We start from the raw sequence: 22,081 nt of genomic DNA, 5'->3' as shown, positions 1-22,081 counted from the left end.
TGCTTCTTCATGCTGGTGCCCTCTTAACAGTGGAAGAATCCGAGGAGGAGCATCATCATGTGTACTGATCTAAATTTGCCCTGGATTTGAGGCACTGTCAGTTATCATCAGGCCCATTAGATGTTTTTTTATTGTTTCCCAGAAATCCAGTATTAATTCGGTGCTGTACATAAAATAAGAGGCGTAGGATTGCAGCTGAAGGTGCCATTCTACCAGTGTGGAGGCCCTTCTGTTGTCGGGGGAGGGTGCCTTTTGCTCATCTTGGCTTTGCCCCCTGCTCCCAAGAGCCCCTTCACCTCCAGGAGCAGAATTTGAGGGGTGGGATTAGCAAGTTGCGACAGGAATTGGGGAGAGAGAAGGAAATCCTGCTCTGCCAACTTCACTCCTCCAACAGCGCTTCTGGTCTGTTCCGTAGGCCCCAACCTCAGTCTTGCAGCCTAAAAGACTAGAGGGAGGGAGGGGGGCAGGGACAAGCAGAGGGGGAGATGAGTGGTGCTCCTCTGACTCGCGCTATTGTCTCTGCTGATGAGATGTGAGGCAACACGTGTTGCACTAAGTTGGTATTTTTTTACCATTGATGGCTTCGCAGCTGTTCATCCAACATGTTCTTTTTGAAGGTAACGTTGAGTTTGAATGGCCTCATCGGAACCCACGGGTGGCTGCCTTATGACAGAACTATCTCCAACTACTTCACTTTCGTTAGAGATCAAACTGTGACGAATCCCAAGTGAGTAAAAACAGAGAGAGATAGGTGCAGGCCTGCCCCTTTCCTCATTTGTTTCATTACCGCAGAGTATTAGTATCATGAGACGAGGTGAAAAATAATCTGTCACCGCATCTTAAAGACTTGCAGGTTTAGTCTGGCATACAGTAAGTCTATATGGACTCTTCTATTTATTTGTTTGTTTGTGTCATTTATAGTCTGCTTTCTCACTGAGTCTCAAGGCGGATTACATAGTGTGAGATTAATACAATCAGTGGCAAGGACAAGGGCAGGCGTTTCCATACAGTGTCAAGGACATTTCCATAAACAATGTCATAGGGTAAATGAATACAGGTTTACAAAGACGTAGCATTAGCAAGGATCCAATACGGGGTTGAAGAATTGCTGAAACAGAACATAATCAGTTCCAGGACTGACATTAGATAACGTGAAGCACAGGTAGTATGTAGGAGTACATATTCAAAGCAAGAGATAATAAGCAAGGCAGTATAGTGGTGACTAGACCCCACTTTTTCAGACGCATGTACAGTTATCTTCAGTGGGCAGATAATTCACTCAAACAGGTCACTTTTTTCCTGTACCCAGAGAGTATGCCTGTGAAAGCCTTTAAAAGACGCAGAGAAAAACATACCTGAACTTCATGCCTCTGGTTACACATGCTCTGACTGACAGAACCTTATTCCATAGTAAGGCTTTTAAAGTGTCCGGCTAATCTCTGCTGGCTTTATTCCAACAGACTAACATAGCTACCCCTCTCAAATCCTTTGAAGTGAGGTCAGATGTTTTCAGGGTAGAGCTCATGTATGTATGTTAACCAGGGCTTTTTTTCGGGGAAAAGCGGTGGTGCAACTCAGTGGGTTGCCCTCGGAGAAAATGGTCACATGGCTGGTGGCCCCGCCCCCTGATCTCCAGACAGAGGGGAGTTTAGATTGCCCTCCACACCACTCAGTGGCGTGGAGGTCAATCTAAACTCTCCTCTGTCTGGAGATCAGGGGGCGGGGCCACCAGCCATGTGACGATTTTCAAGAGGTTCCAGAACTCCGTTCCCCCGCGTTCCCCCTGAAAAAAAGCCCTGATGTTAACTACTGATGAAGAAAGCCAGTGCGCTAGTTGGGGGAGATATACCTGTGTTAAATGGGAGTAAAATTATCTTTGACAGATGCAGTGGAACGTTTAGGGGCATTCCTCAACCCTAATTTGCTTTCTGAAAATCCAGAATTTTTTTACAATTCACATCTGAGTAAGAAACAGTTTTTCTTTCTAAATTCAGCTGACTTGGTGACACAGGTCCATGCTCCTATAATTTTTGAGGCTGGATTACCATAATTCTCTATACATAGGGCTGCCCTTGAAGGCAGCTTGGAAATTGCAATTAGTCCAAAGTGGTATGGGCAGTTTATTAACTGGTCGGGAATGCTGTGTGCCTGTTATTTATGTAATTTATTTATTTAAAACACTTTCCACCCACTCCACCTAAATAGAGTTACACCTATTTAGAACCAACATCATGGACTTCTTACGAGTTCTCAGACTCAATTCAAGGTGCTGGTTATTATATTTAAAGCAATTCAGGCTTTCCAGCTGTGACATACCAAACATTGAAGGTTTTAGGCTGTGAATCACCCTTAAGAAACAAGCCATTTAACATCTAGTGTCAGTACTGCTTGGAGAGCTTGTGTAATTTAGTGTTTGTGAATATCAGTGACAGGCTAACAAATCTCCAATTAAAATTTCAGCTCAAGCCTTGCAAACTTACTGTCGTCCCTGAAAGGAAACTTTGTCTCACCCCAAGACATGCATCTGTAATTATATGGAAGACGACATGTTTTAGAGTGTTTAGAGTGACCAAGGGAAGTGGATCTGTGCACAGTAGAGGGGCCGGTGCTTGCCACGTTTTCCATAAGTCGTCCTCCTCCTCCTTTCTCTCTGGCAGCCAGCCTCTGTGTAATAATGGCTAGCCCCACATCAGTGCTGCTCCACTTGCCACCACCTTTAGTAGCAGGCATTTAATTACTATGGGGATTATGGTGACTGGCCTACCTTGCAGGTTGTTGTAATGTAAACTTTACTAAGGCAATAGACGTGAAGCAAGCTGCAGAATCAATTATGTTTTCTTATTTTAACAAAAAGCTTATTTTACTGTCTTAATGTGTTTAGAGTACACTTTTAAAAGTAATTCTGGAATGCTGGTACATGCTGTAAGCATTATACAATGAATAAGGCTATACTTTTTAAATGATTGGATAATACAGATTTTAATGTTGGTAGAACGCAGCGAGTTGTAAGTGGGCCATTTGCACCCGGACTGGAGATCACACCCAGGTTGTTCGTAGTGTCCCATGATGCCAAGCTTCTTTTTAGTGGAGGCCATTGGGACAACAGCATCAGAGTGGTGTCGCTTGCCAAGGGAAAATTGATCGCACAGCATATCAGGCACATGGGTAAGTTGCTTCAGAAAAAGGGAACAGTCTTTTTAAAGGATGCATTGTCTTATTCCTTTGATCGGTCAATAGTTGGTACATAAACAGCAAACAAAATGGGAAGTCTCTGATTGAAATAGGTATTTCCTGTTGCGGGATGAGACGGTCGTTGTATCGGTGCAGTGGTGCTGTAATCTGTGTTGATCCTGCTAAACCTTGTGGATTTGTTCACAGTGTCAGTCACCCCCAACTGCATTGTATGCAAACAGCCTTGGTTTCTGTTTTGGAAAAAAAAGACGGGGTTGACAAACTGCAAGGCGCAAAAGCTAGTTGTGTGATAATTTGGGAACTGACCATTTTTTCAGATGTTGCCAGACAACCAAAGAGAACTAAAATGTTTGTAGACTGGCAGGGAACTGTTTTAAATTAAATAGATTATATAATGTAGAAGTGGGGAACCTGTGATGAATTTCAGGGCGAAATCTAATTTTCCTGTGCTCTCTCTCTCCTTTCTTGTTTGTTTTCTTTATCCCCCCCCTGCCCCCGGAAGTACTTGCAACCCTGACCTTTCCTTCTCTCACCTCCACATATGGCCTATGAGATCTCACAATATAGTTTTACAAGAGAAGACACTGATTTTATTATTCTAATGGTTTTCTGACCCCCCCCCCAATTATTTGTTGTTGTTTTTAATTTCATATTTTTCTGTAAAACTGGGACTTCCCCCATGCTTGTAAAAAAACACCCCCTGTTTGTCTTGTCTTGGCCTCATTGTGAGGTTTTTTTTGCTCCATATTCTTTGTCCAGTTCAGAATTCAATATAATGACATTTGGTGCCCTCATGAAAAAATAATCTTGGCACTAATAACTACCCAAGAATGTTTAAAAAAACATAATCTGATGTAGATCAAGATATTAGTCTGTCTGTAGCAGTGGAAAAGAGCAAGAGTCCAGTAGCACCTATTAGGTATTCAACCTAATCTCTCTAGTACTGATTCTTGTTTCTAACAGAGTCCAAATTCATCTGCAGATAGATCCTGGCTTGATTCAGACATCATATGAAACCATGGTTCAATTAAACTAACCATGGTTTATACGATGATTCAAATGCAAGCCAGTCACTCATTATAGTTAGTTAATTGCCACGAAACCATACTGTGAAAACTTGGTTTGTCATAGTTGTGGTTTCATGTGACACACGAGTATGGACATAGTGTTTTAATCTGTTTTATTTCCCAGGGCTGTCTTGACTGCAGTGCATCCTGGGATATTTATTTATTATCTGGGTTTCTCTGAGGAAAAAGCAAAGCTGATGGAACCGGCTGTTATCAGTGCAAACCAGGATTCAAATAATAGTCTGTGAACCAAATCCTGGTTTTACAGATTAACCATAGTCAAAATAAACTACGGGTTTATATTACGTCTCAGCTGACCCAATACCTTGAATATAGAAGTTGCATTTGGCTTCCATGGCTAGACCTGCCCTGCACTGAGTACAATCCAAATCTGAATTTCTCCTGCTATGCAAAGTCCACTGAAATTAATGAGAAATGTGGTTAAGGGGAGGGGGCTATTAATCTCACTGGCCATTGCATTTGATAAATTCTCCATTTGCCTGATTTACTCTTTTTAATTTGGAGGCAACTTTATTCTACTCATTTGTTTCGCAACTTGGAACGGTGGCTTTGTTTGTTAAAACTGTTGAATAGCGCTTTGTCTCTCTTTAATTAGATTTTGAGTCATTTATCATGGCCTTGCCGCTAATTTCCTTTCTCTGTCACACAGATATTGTGACGTGCTTAGCTATGGATTTCTGTGGGATCCACTTAATTTCCGGTTCAAGGGATACCACTTGCGTAATCTGGCAAATAGTTCAGCAGGTAAGTCAGCCGACCTTTGGGAACTGCTTGCGATGGACCCACGTTGTTTTGGGGCCGGGTGCCTGTGCAGAGAGAAGAACGTTAGGGGGGAAGCTGGACGGGGGCGGCATTTGCTGCCCCGACACGGGTCTTTCCTGTGTCTCCTGCAAAGTTACAGAGGAAGTTGGGGCACAGCTTTCAGATCTGGAATGTGCTAAAAAGAACGGTGCCGGAAAGGCCTCATTTGCTTACTCCAGAATGGCGTAGAAATACATTGACTTTCTGATTGTCCAATGAAATGCAGTAAATGAAGACTTAATGCACTAAGGGAACCCAGAATGAAAGAGCTGTATGATGCAATGGTGGAAGGTGCCAAAATACCTTGGAAGTAAAGGTAAAGGTAAAGGTGGTCCCCTGTGCAAGCCCCGAGTCATTACTGACCCACGGGGGGGGGGGGGCGTTGCATCACGACATTTTCTCGGCAGACTTTTGTTACGGGGTGGTTTGCCATGGCCTTCCCCAGTCATCTACACTTTACCCCCAGGAAACTGGGTACTCGTTTTACCAACCTCAGAAGGAGTTATCTCTAGGCAACTTGGTAGGCCACCTAACTGTTAAGTGCTGGACCTCCATGAAGCCTAACACTTCATGCATCTGATGAAGTGGGCTGTAGGCCGTGAAAGCTTCAGAGAACAGCAAGTCTCTTCATCTTTAAGGTGGTGCAAGACTTTTCATTGTGATTGGCTGTGGCTCTCTTGAGGACGTCGATTGTGTATGAGGTGCAAATCTTTTCTTTGCACTTGGGTGTCTCCTGCTGGGAAGAGACTTCCCGAGGAATAGTCTGCAGCAGGAAAAACCAACAGGAGTTTTAAAGATTAGCACCTTGAAGACGCACCAGAGTTTTATAACTGCCAGAATGTGTTGAAGAGAAGAGCACGGGTTTGCTCCTAAGGAAGTGGGCTGCGTGCTGGGAAAGAATTTTTGTTCAGGGGCCTGGAGACTCTTTTGCGGCAACTGACCTTTTCAGTGCAAATCCGAGCAGCCGTTTCTTTCCTTATCAAGCTTTTGTCAGGTGCGTTGTTGCGCCGAACGCTTGTTGAGTGTGTTTGGGATTTATTTATTTATTTAAAATATGTATATGGCTGCCTTTTTTCTGACCAGTTAAGGTCCTGAGACTGCGTGGCAAAAGAAATTGCATTGCCAAGGAGAATATGTTATCTTTGCAAAGGCTTATTTCCAAATTCCAATTTACTGATGCTACAGGGGCGGGGGCTGAAGGGCACCTGGATGGGAGGAATCAGCTGGAGGAGAGGGGGGGTCTTTAAGCTGTGCCCACCAATGGTTTGAGTAGAAACGGTCTCCTTGGGGCTGTTTTTCTCCCCTTGATTTGAAGCCCAGCTCAGCAAAAAAATGGCTTTGAGAGCAGTGGAATTGCTACACACACCGATTCTGCCCTGCAAGTGCCTTGCAACAATGTGGGGTGGGAAACTCCACGTTTCCCCCTTGCCATGTCTAGTTCCATCCTTAACTTACACTGTCTTGCGATCTTGGCATCATCCAGCATTGTCTGAAACACCAGCTGTGATGTTTTGTGAACATATCAGATGTATGATGATGATAAAACAATCCTTGAGTTATACTTCTCTGCTGGTTTCTCATTTTATATATGAGAAAATTTGCTTCACTGGGCCTTAACAATGCAGAAACCAAATGCAGGAAGAAGCAGGATGAGTTGGCCAGAAACAAGCCCACTCGACCGTGTTGCCCTGTATAGTTTTATTCAGGAGTCCCACTGACTTTAGTCGGGCTTATTTCCAGGTAGCTATGCCCAGGATTGCACTACAATATGTTGAAAATGTCTTTGGGAAGTGCCTTGTTTGGTTTAGGAGATCCATCATGATATTTCCTTGAATATTTAATATTTTAATCATCCATTTGTTTCGTGTTTAATACCAGGGAGGAGTACCTGCAGGTTTGGTTCCTAAACCTTTGCAGATTCTGTATGGACATACCAATGAAGTCGCTTGTGTTGGGATTAGTACGGAGCTGGACATGGCAGTCTCGGGGGCCAAGGTGGGTTGGCGTAATTTTTGTATCCAACTTTCATTCCAAGTGAATAAAGCGATACCTTATTGATCACTCACTTGAACTCCTTTAGGTTTCCTATTTTTTTGTGTTCCAGAAAGATTAGTTTGTGCTTCACTGTCCATTTCTTTTCATGTTTTCCCCGTTTATACATTTAAAATGTTGCATCTTCTAGAGAGAGCTCTTACGGCTAGGAATTTTTCACTTCTTACGCCAGTCTGTCTTTACCAAAAAGGAGGAGGAAGGAAATTAATGATGCAAAGAAAATGCATCTAACAGTATATAAGGTATATAAGTGTCAAGAAGCACAGTGTGCCATGGAGCAAAACTCAGGGGAAAGCCATATCGTCGACAGGACAGCATCAAGATCAAGACATGGTGTTTGCAAGACAGTGGTCTTCTCAACACCCTTCTTCAGATGGCAAGCTGCCTTAGCAGCGGTTTCCACAATTTGGGCGTTGTGGCTGAGGGTGTCCCACTTAATGTCCTAGCAGTTGTGACCCACGGCAGCCCCTCTCTCTCGTCGTGCCTTGGTGTCAGCTTGCCAGGTTGTTTTGACTTGGATTCTGTGGTTTGAAAATGGTTCTGTCGGTCTCACCTCCGAGTCCCTAGCTTAGGTTGGTTGGCTTGGATTCTCTGGTCTGGCATGGGTTGCGTCGGGCTTGCCACATTGGCCTGTGGTTTTGCTGGGGTTCTCCATTTTTACATTGGTTCTGTTCGGCTAGTTGGTCCTGTTTGCATTGAGCGGCTTTTGGCCAGTGGTTGCTTGCGCTTGAATGTTTGGCTATTGGTTTCTTTGCCCTGCAGAAGGCAAGAAGGATAACTGTGGGCACCTTGTTCAGGGGGCTGTAGAACTGGACCCCTTGATCCAATCTACTTGAAGCTTGTGGGGAGAGGGAGTCTTTAGTGGACAAGCAGGACTAGGTTCCCTGCATTTTTGGTGTCCTTTGCTTGAAAAACAGCCTTCCAAACCCCGTCCCCCAAAAGATTCCACACAGGGAATGATGAACCTGAAGAGTTTCAGAGTTCTGGGGGGGGGGGGTGGAATCTGAATACCAAAATGGTATTGCGGGACCTGAATTACCTAGAATACTGGTATTTATGCCCTTTCCAGCATACAAATTAAAAAATACGGTTTTTTGCAGGTGCACATCTCTAGTTATGGGACGTGCATGGACTATACAGGTTAGGGGGCTGTACCGAGGAAGTAGACAGAAAGGACCCTGGGGGGGGGGACTGCGAGAATGGCGTGCATCTTTTGCCTGTTCCACAGAGGGGTTGCTGGACCCAACCCATGAAAAGCGAACTCAGCAAAATGAAATGGCTGTGACCACTATTTCTTTCTCTCTTTTTTAACAGGATGGCACCGTGATTGTTCACTCTGTACGGAAGGGGCAGTTCGTGAGGACCTTAAGGCCCCCCTGTGAGAGCTCTCTCTTGCTCACTGTTCCGAACCTGGCTGTATCCTGGGAAGGACACGTAGTTGTCCACACCAGTATAGAAGGGAAGACAACCCTCAAGGTATCGGGTCACCCAGCCCCACAGACAAGGGACCGATTGCGTGCCGCTTCCTTTTCTTTCTCAGGCGGGAGATGGGACAATACAGCTTAGATCAAAAAGACTCTCTCAGGTCCAGCTCTGTTCTCACTCCTTTGCCTGATTCTGCTTTCTGCAAGCCAAAGGCTCCCTTCATGTACATTTTCCCCTCCACATATAAAATTTAGCACAAAGCCAGGCTTATATGTGAATCCATGCAAGCCGCACTTGCAAGGGCCATCCAACACCACAAAAAGAGGGAGAGAAGAAGTCATGTGGGCAAGTACTACGCGTGTACGAACGTATGTACAAACTTGGTTCATGCTAAATGTTTCCTGTGCGATGGAAGTAGAAGCGTGCTCTGAAAACCTGTCCTCCCACTTCGCCACATGCAAAGCCAGCCGTCTGTCTAGGCAACGCCTGTGTCACTGCTGTGCAGAAGTCCATTCCCTTATGGGCACATACTGAATTCTAAGTAGTATTTCCCCCACCCCCACCCCCACCTTTATTCCCCGACGGCCTCTGCCTTTCCACTTAGCATCTCCACATTCTCAGCCCTGACCTAGAAGAAAGAGGGTCACTGCGTGATTAACAGACTCTCTCTTCCTCTGAGTGGTTATGGTTAATACTCACGGTGAAGTCTCTTTTTTGCAACTGTGATTTATGCAGAAATAGGTCCACGCTAAAGTTAAATGGCAAGCACCATCAATTCTTCATGACCCCCCTAGGAGAGAACAGGGGGATTTTTCTAGAAGCAGGTTTTATCAGTGGTGATTGTAGTCTCAAGGAGAGACTCGTAGCAGCGGCTGAAGCTCTTCCGGCTGCATTCCTGTGCAATGCTCCAGGTTGTGGTCGGTGTATATTCCCTTGGTGTCTAGGCTTTTCAGAGGGAGAGGAACTGAGAGCACCCCGCACCCCCCAGGCAATGCTGTGTGATCAAGCATTGACAGCCATCTGGAAGCGGACCCTGCCGCCGGTGTGATCCATCTACCATTTAGGAGCAGAATACCTTCTTCAACAGGGTCCCCCTGGTGCTCTGTTCAGTATGCCACTGCACTTGGAGCTTTTTGTTGGTGGCACCCAGATTACGGAACGTCTTCACCTATGGGGCATGGCTGGCATATTCCCTCTTGGCTTTAGGAGGGCATTAAAAACTTCTGTCTCCCAGCAGACATTTAAGTTAGCCTAAATTTGCCTTGCTGCAGATTGACCTGCTGCTAGCTCATTCTCCATCAATAACTTTGTTTTATTGTTGAGCTCTGTGTGTGTGTGGGGGGGGGGCAGTATTGTGTTTTTATATGACATAGTATCTCGGTATTTGTTTTTTTATTGCGATTCATGCAATTGTGAGTTAACTTGGGAACGCCTATGTCGACCAGTGGTTTAAAATAATTTAATAAATGGAATGAGAAGACATGTTTGGATGGGGGCATACTTGCTTAGGCATGCCATCACACAACACGTTTTATGTATGATTGGGGGAACAAGCTCTCAGCCAGCTAGTTTAAGAAAATTGCATGCCCATGGCTTATGTGAGATCTTTTTGCATTGCGGCTAATGCCTTTGGCAACAAATACAGCTTTACTTTGCTTGTTACATTTTTTTCTTTTCCCTCATCCAAGGAACTCAAAATAGGACTTGAACCTGGGTCTCCCAGATCCTAGTCTGCCACTCTTAACCACCACACCAAGGTGGTTTAAATTACCACAAGATCTCAGGGCTTTCCCTCTCTGTACAAAAGACTTAACTCTGTAGTGCTCTGTAATCGTTTTTGTTTTGTTTGTATAGGATAAGAATGCACTACATCTCTATTCTGTGAATGGAAAATATTTGGGCTCCGAGAGCCTGAAAGAGGACGTGTCGGACCTCTGTGTGACTGGAGAACATATTGTCATGGGGAGCCTGCAGGGATGTATGTCCATAAGGGATCTCTATAGGTAAGAGGGAGGCCTGGGGGGAAGGGTCTTTGCTAGAATGTTGTCATTTTTTATGGAAGCTGAGATTGTTAGGAAGCTATCCTCTTGTGGCATCAGGGCGTACACACACCTCAGACACACTGGGGATTCTAGGGGTGCACAAGAGATTCTAGGGTTGCTGTCCTGGGGAGGGTGCAAATTTGTCAATGACATTGTTGCCTGGAAGGGACCAGACCTGGAGCAGTTTGGGGTTATGGACTCTAACCTTGGAGAAGTTGGCCCTTCCCGGCTCTAAAAAAGCATTTTCCCATGATGGAGCTAGAAACAAGTTAAGAATGGCAAATGATTCACTGACCGTTCTTACCAACCTCTGTACGTTCTTTTACTTACTCTGTATTTTTGGAATATATCTTATCCCTTGAGGCGCAGTCTGGATCCCTTCTTAAGAAATGCCTCGGAACATAATTTTCAGTTGATAGTGTCTGGGTTATGTTGTCGTATGGGGCTGCTCCTCTCTTTTTCCTTTTCTGTGTGATTTTTAGCTCATTAGGTCATAGGTTTTCAGGCAAAGTCTTGGGCTTTCAATCATTTTTTGCATGGAGCCTGGTAATTTTAACTGCTTTATTATTGTTGGTTTATATATGGGTTGGAGCCAAGCTCCCCATTCTGCAAGCCAAAGAGCAATTGTGCTGCCTCAGTCACGGGGGGAGAGAGGCACCGATTCGTGCTGCAGACTCCCTACACCCACATCATGCCCAAGAGTCTCTCTTTTTTGTGGGGAAGGCTTGTTCTGCACGCAGGCCTTGGATCCAATCCAGTCCACTCTTCTTCTTTGTCTTCTCTAATTAATACGTAGCTGGAACAAAATAAACTGAACAACAAATCAAAGACAAACATCTAGCCTTCAAAATAGATGTTATGCAGGTATCTTCTTGTACATTGACAAAAGTATTTAAAAGCTTTATACCCTACACTGGTATTTTGGTGTTAGCTGTACGTTCTGGTAAATGCCAGAATTTTTAAAAATGCAGACGAAACTATTAATTGTTATAGGACCATAAGAAGGCTTAAGATTTCAACAGGTCCAGAATTTTTTTAAAAAAGTGTTACTAGCACCCGTAAAGAAATGTCCAATGTCGTATGTATCATTTAACGTATCATAGGTGTAAATGTCAAAAAGCAAGATCATGCCAAGAAGACTTCTGACATTTCCCGCTAGAATCTCACCAGTAAATGTCAACATTCACCAGCGTGATGACAGCTTGATGCGCTGTGTTTCCGTCCATTCTATGTAATGAAGTCTTTGTCTTCTCTTTACTGCAGCCTCAGCCTCAGCGTTTCTCCCTTAGCCATGCGACTGCCAATTCGCTGCATCTCTGTGACCAAAGAGCACAGCCACATTCTGGTGGGCCTTGAAGATGGCAAGTTGATTATCGTTGGTGTTGGGAAACCAGCTGAGGTAAAACCTACCGTCAGGAACTTTATCTACAGAACAGTGGGGAATTCGCTTATTTCCGCTTTCCAGCGTAGCAGGCGATCTCCTTTGTGGCTTGAGCTTTCAAGGGGGAAGAAATAGTTCTGAATATATTTTTGTGGGCTCTTTTAAGCTGGGACCTTTGCTTAAAAACAGCAGCAGAGAAGGGGACTGCGTGGGGGAAAATCGGGGTGTTCCTGGACTCGCGTGCAGCTTGTGGTGACGTAGGCTGAGTTTACTCATTGTACTGCTGCTGCTTGCTTAGATGGAGTAACCGAACCAACGGAAGGAACATGCTTTCATTACTGCCTGTCGTAACGCTTCATTCTAAGCACTCTCGCTTCCACCCTGTTCATCCCCCCGTTAATCCCTCGATTCAGAAGACATAATGAAATCCATTCTTAGGAGAACACGGAACAGACATTCATTTTCTGCTAAGCATTCATTTTCTGCTTAGCTGTGTTCACATTGGCATTGTTAACAGCACCTTGGAGTTGTTCAGTAGAACTATGAAAATAATAAGTACTGCTGGTTGATCTCAAAGGATGGGTGTAAAGTTGTGAGATGCGAGGGTCCATTGCAGTGTCCATGGGGGTCATACGCTGTAGTCTGCTGTACAAAATGGATTTCACCAAATGTGCTCCCTTTTGCTGTGCAGATCAAAAAAACATGCAAACCCACGCTTTCCGTGTTGATGGCACACTCTCACATCATGTTTCCAAAAATAGCTTTTGATTGAAAACGATGCCTGGCTGGGTACACTTCAGGCTCATGCCTGACCCTCTTCACAAGATGCCAGGAAATAACTCATAAACCCCCTGAAAATGTTGTCATCTCAGTTGTCTAGTGGGTGAGCAGTTGAAGCACCTTCCAAATGCCTGGCACGTTTTGCACTGATATGCTCCTCTTCGACCTGCCTCCAAGCCAATAGCACTCAAACATTGCACTAACAGTATTACTTCCTTGTGTATTATCTGCAGGGCTTTTTTTCTGGGGAAAGAGGTGGGGGAACTCTGTGGGTTGCCCTCGGAGAAAATGGTCACATGGCTGGTGGCCCCGCCCCCTGATCTCCAGACAGAGGGGAGTTGAGATTGCCCGTGATCTAAACTCCCCTCTGTCTGGAGATCAGGGGGCGGGGCCACCAACCATGTGACCATTTTCAAGAGGTTCCGGAACTCCGTTCCCCCACGTTCCCCCTGAAAAAAAGCCCTGATTATCTGTAATCAGATACTGACTTGTGCATTTCTGCCAAAAAGTTGCTTTGTGTTACCCTAGAAATTGGAATACCTTTAACTGCATTGGCCTTATCGGCCTCTGTGGGTGTGATTTATTTATTTAGCACTCCAGATTACACGGTTTAAAAATCATTCTTGCTGTGATTTCTTTCGTTCAAGATGAGTGTACATGTGTACAGATCCAGCACTGTGAGGATGTCAAAGCTGTTGTACACGATCCTCTTCTTCCCAGAACATTGTCAGGCGTTGGGTTATTTGACCCCCTCAGTTTGCTTGCAGCATGTGTACGCAGAAGTCTCGTTGTGTTCGTTGAAACCTGCTCTCCGTTAAATACATTTTAAGACTGGTTTTGTTATTTTACATGGAACCTTTTTAATTTGTACTTAAAAACACAAGACCCCCACACAGAAATCCAGAAATCTAAACTCCCAGTTTCAAGAAGTCAAAACGCATCAAAAAACCACTTGAAAATGTGAAGTCGTGTCAATGTTCATGTATTTGTCGGCTCTCGCAATGTCCAAGCCTTGAATTGTAAAAGAATTCCTGTGGCTTCTGTCGTTTCGAAAGCGCGTTGCATCTCATCCTGTCTGTACTTCTCCAGAATCTGTGTCTGAAGGTTTTATTTAATTTATCCCCTTCTCCCCTCCCCCCCCCCTTTTTGTGTTTTTCTGAATCCCTTTGAACAGATGCGCGCAGGCCAGCTGTCCCGAAAGTTGTGGGGGTCAAGCAAACGAGTCAGCCAGATTTCCTCAGGAGAAACTGAATATAACACTCAAGATTCTGTGTGATTTTCCTGCCTTCCTTTTTGGATTCCACAGATTTATTTAATCTTCTGATCACTTCTTCAAATAGATTTCTCAAATTTCTTTAAAATTATGTTGGCACAACAGCACAATTTCCACATACACATTATTCCACAGCATCAGCGGTTCTCTTTCAATATTTTATGTCAGAAACAATAAGCAAATTTGATACTTAAACATGTATACCTACGTTTATGGTGTGTGTGTGTGTGTGTGTGTGTGTGTGTGTGTGTGTGTGTGTGTGTGTGTGTGTGTGTTTGTATACATTTATATTTTGTGTGTGTGAACCATCTGTGTGTGTACAAATCTGGGTTTTTTAATTTATATATGGTTACAGTGAATTTCAAAAATGTGTTAAATATTCACATTTGCATGGGAATGCTGACAGCTCTAGTTGGCAAACGTCCAGAAATATCCTCTCCACTCTTGGGGGCGGGGGGGGGCGGGGGGGGGTGCCGCCAGCATTCCTCTCTGCTCCTGAGTTTTAGAAAGCAAGCCACATTGGTCAGGGATTGTCTCCTCAGTACTTGGGTTTGCTGCATTCTTGATGTTTACTGTAACCTATATTATAAAGGCCATGATCCAGTGAGCCCCTTGCCCAGGGCACAAGTAATTGTGTTTCTGCAGATGGGCTTGTTGGGCCCCCTGCCCCGCCCCCCATCAGATACCTCCAGCAGGCATTTCCTTTGCAAATAGTGTGAGGCTGGCAAGGAGGGTGGGGCACAAGGCTGCCCCTGTGCCGGAAAAGAAGAAAAATTCATTTCTGAATTTGGCACGGGCAGTTTTCTGGATCTCAACCACATCCTATGCTGAAGAGATATAAAATAGGAAATACCCGTTTTTCATCTCAGAGTTCCAGTAAGCTTTTAATTCCAGAATATTTTGGTTAACAGTTATTTAGACTTTGTAATCTTGTGAAGAAAAACGTAAGCACTTAAGAAATATAGTTCTCTTACTGTTTAGATTCACCAGCTGATTGCTACTGTTGTTCACCCCTTCTTGCTTGGCTGTGCTCCGAGTTGTTCTGATGTTGTTTCAGTTGTACTCTTTGGAGGTCACATCTTGGTTTATTAAGTGTTGAAGAAGGAATGGCAACATCATAGGCACAGGTGAGGAGGGGAAAGTAATATGATACTCTTAGTATCATGGGACTGGTAGGATTTGGCACATTAGTGGGTAAAAAAACCCTTTAGAACTCTTAAATTCAGCATAATCTCAGAGGGGAACTGGTCTAGTTGTTCACAGTAACTGATTTTCAGCTGCTGCAAAAGAAATAAAATTGAAGCAAATTCAATAGTTAGATAATTCAGCAAGAAAATACACACTCCTTACATATGCGACCCAGCAAGCCAAACCACGCAAGAAGCAATTGTCTTTCTGAGAGCCTAATTGAATATCATTTTCTTCCCTGGGAAACATCCCTGGGAATGCACCTCGAGAGATGCGTTGTGGAGTTCTGTGCTCCCGAGTCTTGCATGAGTCCAGTTCAGATTGGGAATGCAAGGCGGGGGGGGGGGGGTGAGACAAACAGCAGATCCTTTGGCCTGTTTCAGGCTGGGGAAATGGCATGCGGGGGTCTAAGCTCCCCCTCTACATGCATCCTGCTCCAGATCTGAATTGGACCCCCATGTGCTTGGGAAGGGCAGAATTACAGAACGTGTCTCTTGACCTGACCTGGGGAAAATGTAACGTGTAGTTCTGCACATGCAAGCCGGCCAGTGGGTAGGTTTTATCTAACATCCACAGTGGACCTTTTGCCAAACCAACTGGGTGTAAGTATTGTATGCATTTATAGTTAATTCTCTGTGTATCGCCAGAAAAAAAGCCCTGTGCGTCTTGCAGTGTTCTTTGTGTTTGGAAAGTGTTGTTTGGATGAGGGATGAAGGATTTATTTTTAAAAGCCACTTCAGACTGGTTCTAGGCCATTGTGTTTGGGAAATGACACAGTATAATACCTCTGTAGTTCTAGTGTTTTAATGCGAAAGGTCTCATGGAAACCCTGACTTCCAGAGCAAAGGATACTTTTCTGTTAGGATGTGTAATTTTGTTGGAAGTTCTTTTGGTTTTGTTTAAAACAAGGTATCTATATAATTAAAGAGATAATGAAATAATACTCTCTCCCCACCCTGCTTTTCAAAATGGATGTCATAAGCTCTCCCTGATTTCTTTACAGGCCAGAAATTTCCTCTGTTCCCAGGGCCCTACAAGAATTTGGGGTTATTTTTAAAGTTTGGGGCACAGCGGTGATTCTTTCCTTCTTTCCTAAACCTCATGGAGCCATTATATGTAGGAAAAAAATACTTAACTGTTTTTTTCATGTACACAAAATAACTTTAATTTTGCACTTGTCTAAAAAAATATGTTTACTTTTTTATTTCTTTATAAAGCTATAAAGTGATGTTGATTATGGTTAGAAAAATCCTGCTAGACAAGAACATTGCTATCCTGTGAACTTGTGGGGATAAAATGGAGGGATAAAATGGAAAGACTCTGTTACAACAGTAAGTTGTTAGAAACCCATTTGGGGGTTATTCTTTATACAACTGCTGGTCATGGTGATCAACTGGGATTTAAAGGATTAATATAGTTCACAGGCAAGATTTAAAATTTCATTATGGATTTTGGAGGAGGTCATTTTTTTTTTAGTAACTGTACCAAAGATAATTTGGATGTGTTAAGATGTTAGGGAATGTGTTCGTTTGCGCCGTGTTTAAAACTGAAGGTGGATATTGGATATCATGTTTTGTTTTTTAATACGATGTCATTGATCAGGTGGTTTTGTGTGGTTTTCCATAGACTATGTTTTGTGGGCATTCTGGTAATGGGCTTTATCTAACTGTATATATCTGAGATGAAGTGTGTATATTTTGGACTTGTTTAATTTCAAGGTAGCAAATTCAATATTTAAACTGGCATGTGCTCCAGATGAGGAAGCCGGAGCCATCAGGGGTCTGTTCCTTGCTCATTTGTCCCTCAAATGCGCTCCACAGGGGCCTCTCACTTTCCCCCTGTGGTTTTTAGTGAGTTTATGAAATGTGGCTGATTTACAACCAGAGAAAAAGAGCAGCAGCTAGTGGCTCCGTGACAAGGTTTCATGTTCCTTTTCAACTGATATTGCAGCTGTATCGTATGTATATTGCATATTCATTGGTTCTAAAGCTGACGGGCGGGGCGGGTGGAAGAAGCCATCAGAATTCTTGTATATTTATTTAATTTAAGAAGTAAGCTGTGACTTGAAACTTCTCTAACTGGCAAATTGCCAAAAAGCTGACAGCTTTTGTTGTTGTTACAATTGCAATGCCTTTTTAATTTACTAAATCTATATGCCACTTTCTTTGCAAGCTGAAAGTGGCCTGAAATGATATAGACCATAGAGAATGATAATAAACTAGTACATATATATATATATATACATTGCGAGATATGTAAAAATGTTGTTTCACATATTAGCATTCGAAGTGGCTAGCAGAACAAACAGCCCCAACAGATGGCTTTTTAGAAAGCAAATGGCTTTCTAAACGGACTTCCAAAAAAGCTTTTGGTTACTGCCTGAAAACCTGGAGACGGGGGCTGAGGTGGGTCTCTCTGGATAACAGAAGGGACCTGTGAACCTTTCAGAGGCATAGAGGCTTGTTAAATCCTCCACTTGCCCAGGACAAAACACCCAAGACTCGTTTATCTCAAAACAGCATCATTTGTTGTGACTTGACACAGGTGAGCTCCTCTCAGGAGCTGCAGTTCTTCTTCCCCTCGTTTGATTACTGTGAGGCAGGCTTCTAAGATGCTTCTGCCTGAGCCTGGCCATGGCAGCCTGTGGGAAAAGCAGCTTGCGTGTTGCTAGTTGCTGTCTTCTTTCTTTTCTAGCAGGTACCTGCCTGGCAGTGTGGGTGGCGGGTTCTTGCCCCCGGGCCACTACTGAAAAGGCCATGTTAATTCCCACTTTTATTTCCACCTCCACCTTTCACCAGTCTTTCATATGTGATTTTAGTCAAAACAAGGAGATGTTCCTTCAAGTAGTTTAGACACCAGGAGTACAGGATTTCACAGTTCAAAACCAAACTTCTGGAAATTAGTTGTGCCAGATTTCAGATAAACACTGCATGAGACAGACTCTGGAGAAGTGTAGACATGCCTTTGTTGAAATCAATGAGAATGAAACACCTTACCCAAGTCCCATTGGCTATGATTAATTCCTTCTGTGTTAGGTGTATTTATCCCCATTCAATGAGCTCCTTTTTTACTTGGTTGGAATGTAAATGGTACCTGCTTAACATAGTGGATGAAATCTGCTGTACAGAAAACAGAATCTCTCTGGACCACCAGGACACTGGCTTTAGCCCAGTGCATAGTTAAGCATGCTTGGTTCCGACTGAAACCAGGGCTTCTGAACTATTGCTCTGCTACTTTTGTAACCTGTCAATTAGTGATCTTTAGGGACATGAACCCATTTCAGACAGCACACTAGAAATGGGCACAAACCAGGAAAATTCTGAACCATGCGGTTTGTGGTTTGTCGCATTTCACAAACCACGAACTTTCACAAACCGGTTCACAAACTGGTTTGTTTGGTTGGTGAAAATGTCACTTCTGGGTCAGCAGGTCTGCAGAGAGCCCCTCCCCCGTTGCCTAGGAAACTGATTGATCGGCACCAGGCTGTCTGCAGTGATGAACCGAAATACAAACCAAACGAACTGGGCTAAAATTCGTCATGGTTCGTGAGAAACAAGCCAAACCACAGCTTTAGACCATGGTTTCCAATTCTGGTTGTGGCTGTGCCATATTCATGTTGTAAAACGTGGACAGCAAAAGATCTCTTTTTTATTTAGCTAAATACTGTATTAAGAATTTAGGGCTTGGTCTGCCAAGCAAAGGCCTGCTTTAGACAGCGTTCTACCACCATTATGCACAGACTGAAGGATTATCCTGAACAGGCTTGCTTTACCCAACAGTGGGCAACACTCGCTTTGTCCATAAGCACTAATTAATCTTCAAGGTATAGATGGCATAACCTAATAGGATTAAGTACACTTCAGCCCATTGAAATCAATGGGGGGGGGGGCGCGTTGATGATTCACACTTAACTGTGTTGCTTTGTCTTGTTAGTGCAATGGTCTTCAACCTGTCCACGCCTCCTGGGTTTGTGAGGTCCTATAGAGCTGCCATTTTTACTACTTTGAGAAGAGTTCATGTGCAACCATTGGAAGCAAAGGAGCTGCTGCACACATGACAAGACAGGGTCATTCAGCAGTGGCTTCCTTTGTGGAACAGACGAATTGGAATGATTGGCTCCACCTCTTCCTGTCACATGACTGTTGTCATGTGCTTGTAGCTCACTGGATTCCTTGCTTCTGGCTGGGGTCAAAAGTGGGTCTTGGGTCTGGAAAGGTAGAAGACCACTACTTTGGAGTATTTAGTGGAATAATAAGAAGTGAAAGTTGACTTGATTTTTCAAATCTGTAGCACCTTTTCTGAAAATTCAGTTTTAGGAAGCTAATAGAAATGGAGACTGCCATTGGTAATGTACATGGTGGCAGACAGCAACATTTGAGCATTTCTCTATTTAAATTATGTATATTTCAACAATTTCAAATCAGTCTTAACATTTACTTGCTTAATAGTACTTTTCCCATTTGGGTGCTGGAATTACCATTTTGTTGATGCCTAAGACTAACTACACAGGTTCTTCTTTCCCCTTGTGATAATTTACCAATCAGTGTATAAATCTGCTTCATAGGTTATCCTGCTGGTGCGGGTCATCACTGGGAAACCAAGCTCTATGGGGGCCTTTCCACACATGGGATACGTTTGTGGATAATGCCACTTTAACAAAAAAAAACCTTATTTTTGAGGGGGCGGGGTACCAAGCCTAGTTTTCAAAGCAGGAGGAAGTGTTTCAGACCACAAACATTTGTGGTACTATACAAGGGTGTTTTAGGATTAAGGCAATTGTTGATAGGATGTGGCTGCAGCCGTAGTAATTTCATTTTCCAGACTGTCCTCTTGCTCACCCAGTAATGGCTGTGTTCTTTGTATGTTACAATGCTGCAAGTAAAAAAAGAGGACGGAGGATGTTGAACGAGAGCGCAGCAGTCAAAAAATAAGGACTTTGTAGAACAGCATCACCTTTATTAGCAACTTGCTGTGGAAATTGTGCTGCTATTTAAACCTGATTTTATTTTTCTAAACAAAGATTCACTTACCATGTGCCTCTGCGTTTGCTTAAAACACTATACTTAATGTTGAAATGGGACATTTGCTGTAAGGACAAATGATAATCTCATACAGGTAATTCTAATTGTGCAATTGTGATTATAAATTAATTTTAATGCCAAAAATGCCTTCAAATTTGAGATGGAATGAAGTGTTTTGATATACTAGCCTTCATGCAATGTTAAAATATTTGTTAGTCTTCTGTGCAATACCTTTCCTGTATTTTGGGGATGCTTTTAAAGTTAAGTAATATAACTGTTTATATTATTTTAATAAGTTTTGACTGGTAAGATTTATAATTCTAAGTGTGTATGTATGTATATTGGCTAACATTGAATTTGTTTCTGTACAGCATGTTGAGAAATGTTTAAAATTTTGCACTTTGTAGGATTTACAAATTTGTAATTTAACCCTTTTTAAAATGCTTGCTTACTTTGTACATAAAATGATTATCTAATTAGGTTTGTATATAACAGAAGAGTCTGAAGCTGATTAAATAAAAATGGAACGTGATTTTTGCACTGGTAGTGGTGTTATTTGTTGCTTCCCACAATAACTGTTTCCTGGCCCTGGACAGAGGCAGCAAGCACGAAGACTGGAACAGAGAGGCCGTTTTCACACTGCTTACCGGCCACGGAACATAGTGCCAAGCTCCCGGAATGACAGCATCTTCCTGGCGTGACTCCCGTTCTCGCGCGAAATCGCACCGAGAAGACTCTGTCGTTCCGGGAGCTTGGCGCGATGTTCCGTGGCCGGTAAGCAGTGTTAAAACGGCCATAGATACACCAGTATATTCAGCTGGATTAGTGACTGCATGTACATGGGGGTGCTTCCATACGGGCTTCCTCTCTTGAAGCGACAGCTGGGGCTAAATGTAAACGGATGGCTTGGATCCAGCCAGCTTTTTCACTCAACCTCACCCAGTTCGCTGTGCCACAGTCTCCATCCCATGTGGCTTTTATACTTGCAGAAGCCACGATTCTCAGCAGAGCCTTTTTGAGTGGCCAGACAGTGGCCTCCTTCCTTTTCACCAGCAGAAAAGCTGGTTGGAACCAACCCATTAATAAGAAGGTTAAAAAAATCTACACATCAGATGCTTAGAAGGGAGGGCAGAGACAGAGAGCAGGATTTGCTTTTCCCATTTCCTACCAAATAGCTCATGGGAAGATTTTAATAATTTGGAATGTATACTGACCCAGCTGTCCTACGCCTGTTCCCTTAGATCAATGCAATAGTATTTACTTAAATGAACACTTAATTTAATGACAGCAGTAAGTTAAGATCAGGTGCGGTGACTGAGTAGGCCACCTTGGCAATGCAGTGAACCCATTCTATTCTGATTTTATATCTCCAAGGTGGTGAGAAAAAAAGCAAGTTATTTTTTAATGAAGTTCCTCCTGCAGGCTGGACTGTGTTTTACTGTCTCTCTCCCCCACAAAAAAGGGAACAAGAAGTGGAGGAGAGATCTCTACTAATTCCCAGAATAAGTTCTGCACAATAGCAAATGTGCAGGCCTTTGGAAGAAGGAATGGCGTGGGGAAAGCGGTTTGCAGAGCCTGCTGCCTCCCCCTTGCCCAGATGGCTTCCAGCCACACACAAGAAGGCCCTTTATCTCTGCCATCCAAGGCACCAGCTCAAGGGCTCCCCTTTCTTGTGTCATGAACGATCCAGCCGACAGCCCAGCAGCATCTGGCAGAAAGAGATGGTGTGTGGAAAAGGAGTACTTGAAAATACGGTATAAGTAACTCTGCAGGCCGTCTCCGTGGGGCAGGAAGCTAGCCAAATCTACTTAAGCAAGGTAACGCAAAAGAGGATGTCA

The 22,081-nt window shown here is 43.6% G+C and overlaps 2 protein-coding genes across 2 annotated transcripts in view; one reads left to right on the top strand and one right to left on the bottom strand.

Annotated features, from left to right (window-relative positions):
- NBEAL1 (neurobeachin like 1) overlaps nt 1-20,775 on the top strand; it is a 178,378-nt gene extending 157,603 nt beyond the window's left edge. The window contains exons 49-56 of the mRNA XM_054971050.1: nt 618-727; nt 2,993-3,165; nt 4,930-5,024; nt 6,960-7,076; nt 8,448-8,609; nt 10,413-10,561; nt 11,864-11,999; nt 13,936-20,775. Of these exons, the coding sequence (XP_054827025.1) occupies nt 618-727; nt 2,993-3,165; nt 4,930-5,024; nt 6,960-7,076; nt 8,448-8,609; nt 10,413-10,561; nt 11,864-11,999; nt 13,936-14,037 (1,044 nt within the window). The 3' untranslated portion in view covers nt 14,038-20,775. The remainder of the gene's footprint in view (nt 1-617; nt 728-2,992; nt 3,166-4,929; nt 5,025-6,959; nt 7,077-8,447; nt 8,610-10,412; nt 10,562-11,863; nt 12,000-13,935) is intronic.
- Nucleotides 15,187-22,081, bottom strand: part of LOC129324063 (alpha-aspartyl dipeptidase-like) — a 27,876-nt gene continuing 20,981 nt past the window's right edge. The window contains exon 8 of the transcript XR_008596511.1: nt 15,187-15,314. The gene's annotated coding sequence lies outside the window, so the exon portion shown is untranslated. The remainder of the gene's footprint in view (nt 15,315-22,081) is intronic.

The sequence above is a fragment of the Eublepharis macularius genome, chromosome 2 (genome assembly GCF_028583425.1).
Source record: "Eublepharis macularius isolate TG4126 chromosome 2, MPM_Emac_v1.0, whole genome shotgun sequence".
In the NCBI taxonomy this organism is placed as follows: domain Eukaryota; kingdom Metazoa; phylum Chordata; class Lepidosauria; order Squamata; family Eublepharidae; genus Eublepharis; species Eublepharis macularius.
Note: the sequence above shows the minus strand (reverse complement) of the source record. Positions and strands in the feature narration are given on the sequence as shown.